Here is a 1,643-nt window from a genome sequence, read left to right as displayed (position 1 = left end):
TATATATATATATATATATATATATATATATATATATGCACATATATATATATATGCACATATATATATACATATATATATGTATATGTATATATGTATATGTATGTATGTATGTATGTACATATATATACATGATTAAGGTAATAAGTGTTACAGCTAGCAGATCATTAATTTCTTATAAATTTTCAGTATTTTTCAATTTTATTTTAGATGACTTATCCTCAGTACCAGCTTTATCGCCGAGTCCTGATTTCCTGCCCCCCGAATGTTCCGACCCAGCCGTCCCGATATTGTCAATCTCAGCAGCTGCTCATTCTGTCGGCAATAAAGTGGAGATTACTACAAATCCGAGTGTGATTGTTCCTTTCAAACCCGAAATGAAGGATGATGCAGCTGGTTAATAATTTATTTACTAGTTGTTTTGATGAGCTTTAAAAAATGCATTTTATATTAGTAAGTTACAACTAATTCATAATTATCAAATCTAAATGTTATTCAAGAATGTTCCTTTATGCAGGTACAGAACTCAAACTGGGCGATCCGAAGCCAGTTCAACAAATTCATGATATTGTTTCTGAAGAGCAGCTTGATGTATCGTTATTGGAGCGACCTACCACGGTATTAGTAATATTTCTTCATTCATTAGTGCTGCAATGTTCAATGGCTAGGAAATTTAATTTAAGGATAGTTTTGGAATATAGGTTCAAATTACCGAAACAGGAGCTGTTGTAACGACGTCAAATGCTTCACTCAATAAGAAATTGGTTGAAACCAATGCTCTAGTCAAGTTGGAACGGCCAAACACTAAGCAAGAGGCTAATTTTCTGCATACGTTAAAAATTGAAGACAGCCAACAATTGCAAGTAAAGGTAGAATATTTGGCATATTTTGCGTTGCCTCTTTAAATTGAGCACTAAAGCTTCGTAGATTCATTTTTTTCCCTTTTTTTCTTGTTTCTTGGCCGAAATATTCCTGATGGGATTTTTACAGGTTGTATATAGCTTGGTTCTTGCTGGAGTAACTTTTGACACTCATAGATATCACTAAACTATTTTAGTACTTTGCTTTTGCTACTTTGCTATTTTAGTTTGCTAAATAAAATCAGCATTTGGAAAAAATGTTTCAAGTATGGTATCAGTTTTCCAGCTGAGTCATCATCGAAATTCTCTCTTTGAGTTTCTTTTTTGCCTCTCAATAGCATATTATAAATGGCTTTTTTTTCTAAATATCAATTTATTGGTGGTAGTTTTATATGCGTTATGCGAAACATCTTTATTGGTTTTATAAGTTATTTCTCTTAATATAATTCTCAAATGTTATTCTGGTTAGTATTAATTCCTTACCTGAGTATATGCTTAGTCTTGATAATTATCTTCAATTATCCCTTTAGGAAAAAATCGCTGTTCCACAATCGATTTCCGTCGAAGAATTCCACTCTTCTAAACAACAAAGTGATGTTAGTTATGTCGATGTATTCATTGCATTAATCAAGCAGTTAACAGCTGTTTATACTACAAGCTTAACTTACTAACTACTTGTATCTTAAGGTTTCAGCTAAATTGTTTACCGTGTAATGGTGACAGGGTCATTGAATCTTTGTGATAAGCCACGTAGGTCAGTTCATCGCTTCAGTCACACTTTTT

The 1,643-nt window shown here is 32.3% G+C and overlaps 1 protein-coding gene across 1 annotated transcript; it reads left to right on the top strand.

The window, feature by feature from the left end:
• Positions 1 to 210: 210 nt before the first annotated feature.
• LOAG_15370 (hypothetical protein) lies at positions 211 to 1,531 on the top strand (the record flags this gene model as incomplete). Its single annotated transcript, XM_020448927.1, has 4 exons — positions 211 to 396; positions 518 to 618; positions 702 to 869; positions 1,391 to 1,531. Coding segments are annotated over 4 exons (596 nt in total), but the record flags the coding sequence as incomplete, so codon positions are not given.
• Positions 1,532 to 1,643: the final 112 nt, after the last annotated feature.

Source organism: Loa loa, assembly GCF_000183805.2.
Source record: "Loa loa unplaced genomic scaffold supercont3.1866, whole genome shotgun sequence".
Taxonomy (NCBI): domain Eukaryota; kingdom Metazoa; phylum Nematoda; class Chromadorea; order Rhabditida; family Onchocercidae; genus Loa; species Loa loa.
The sequence above is the reverse complement of the archived record's forward strand: the minus strand, read 5'-3'. Positions and strand labels throughout refer to the sequence as shown.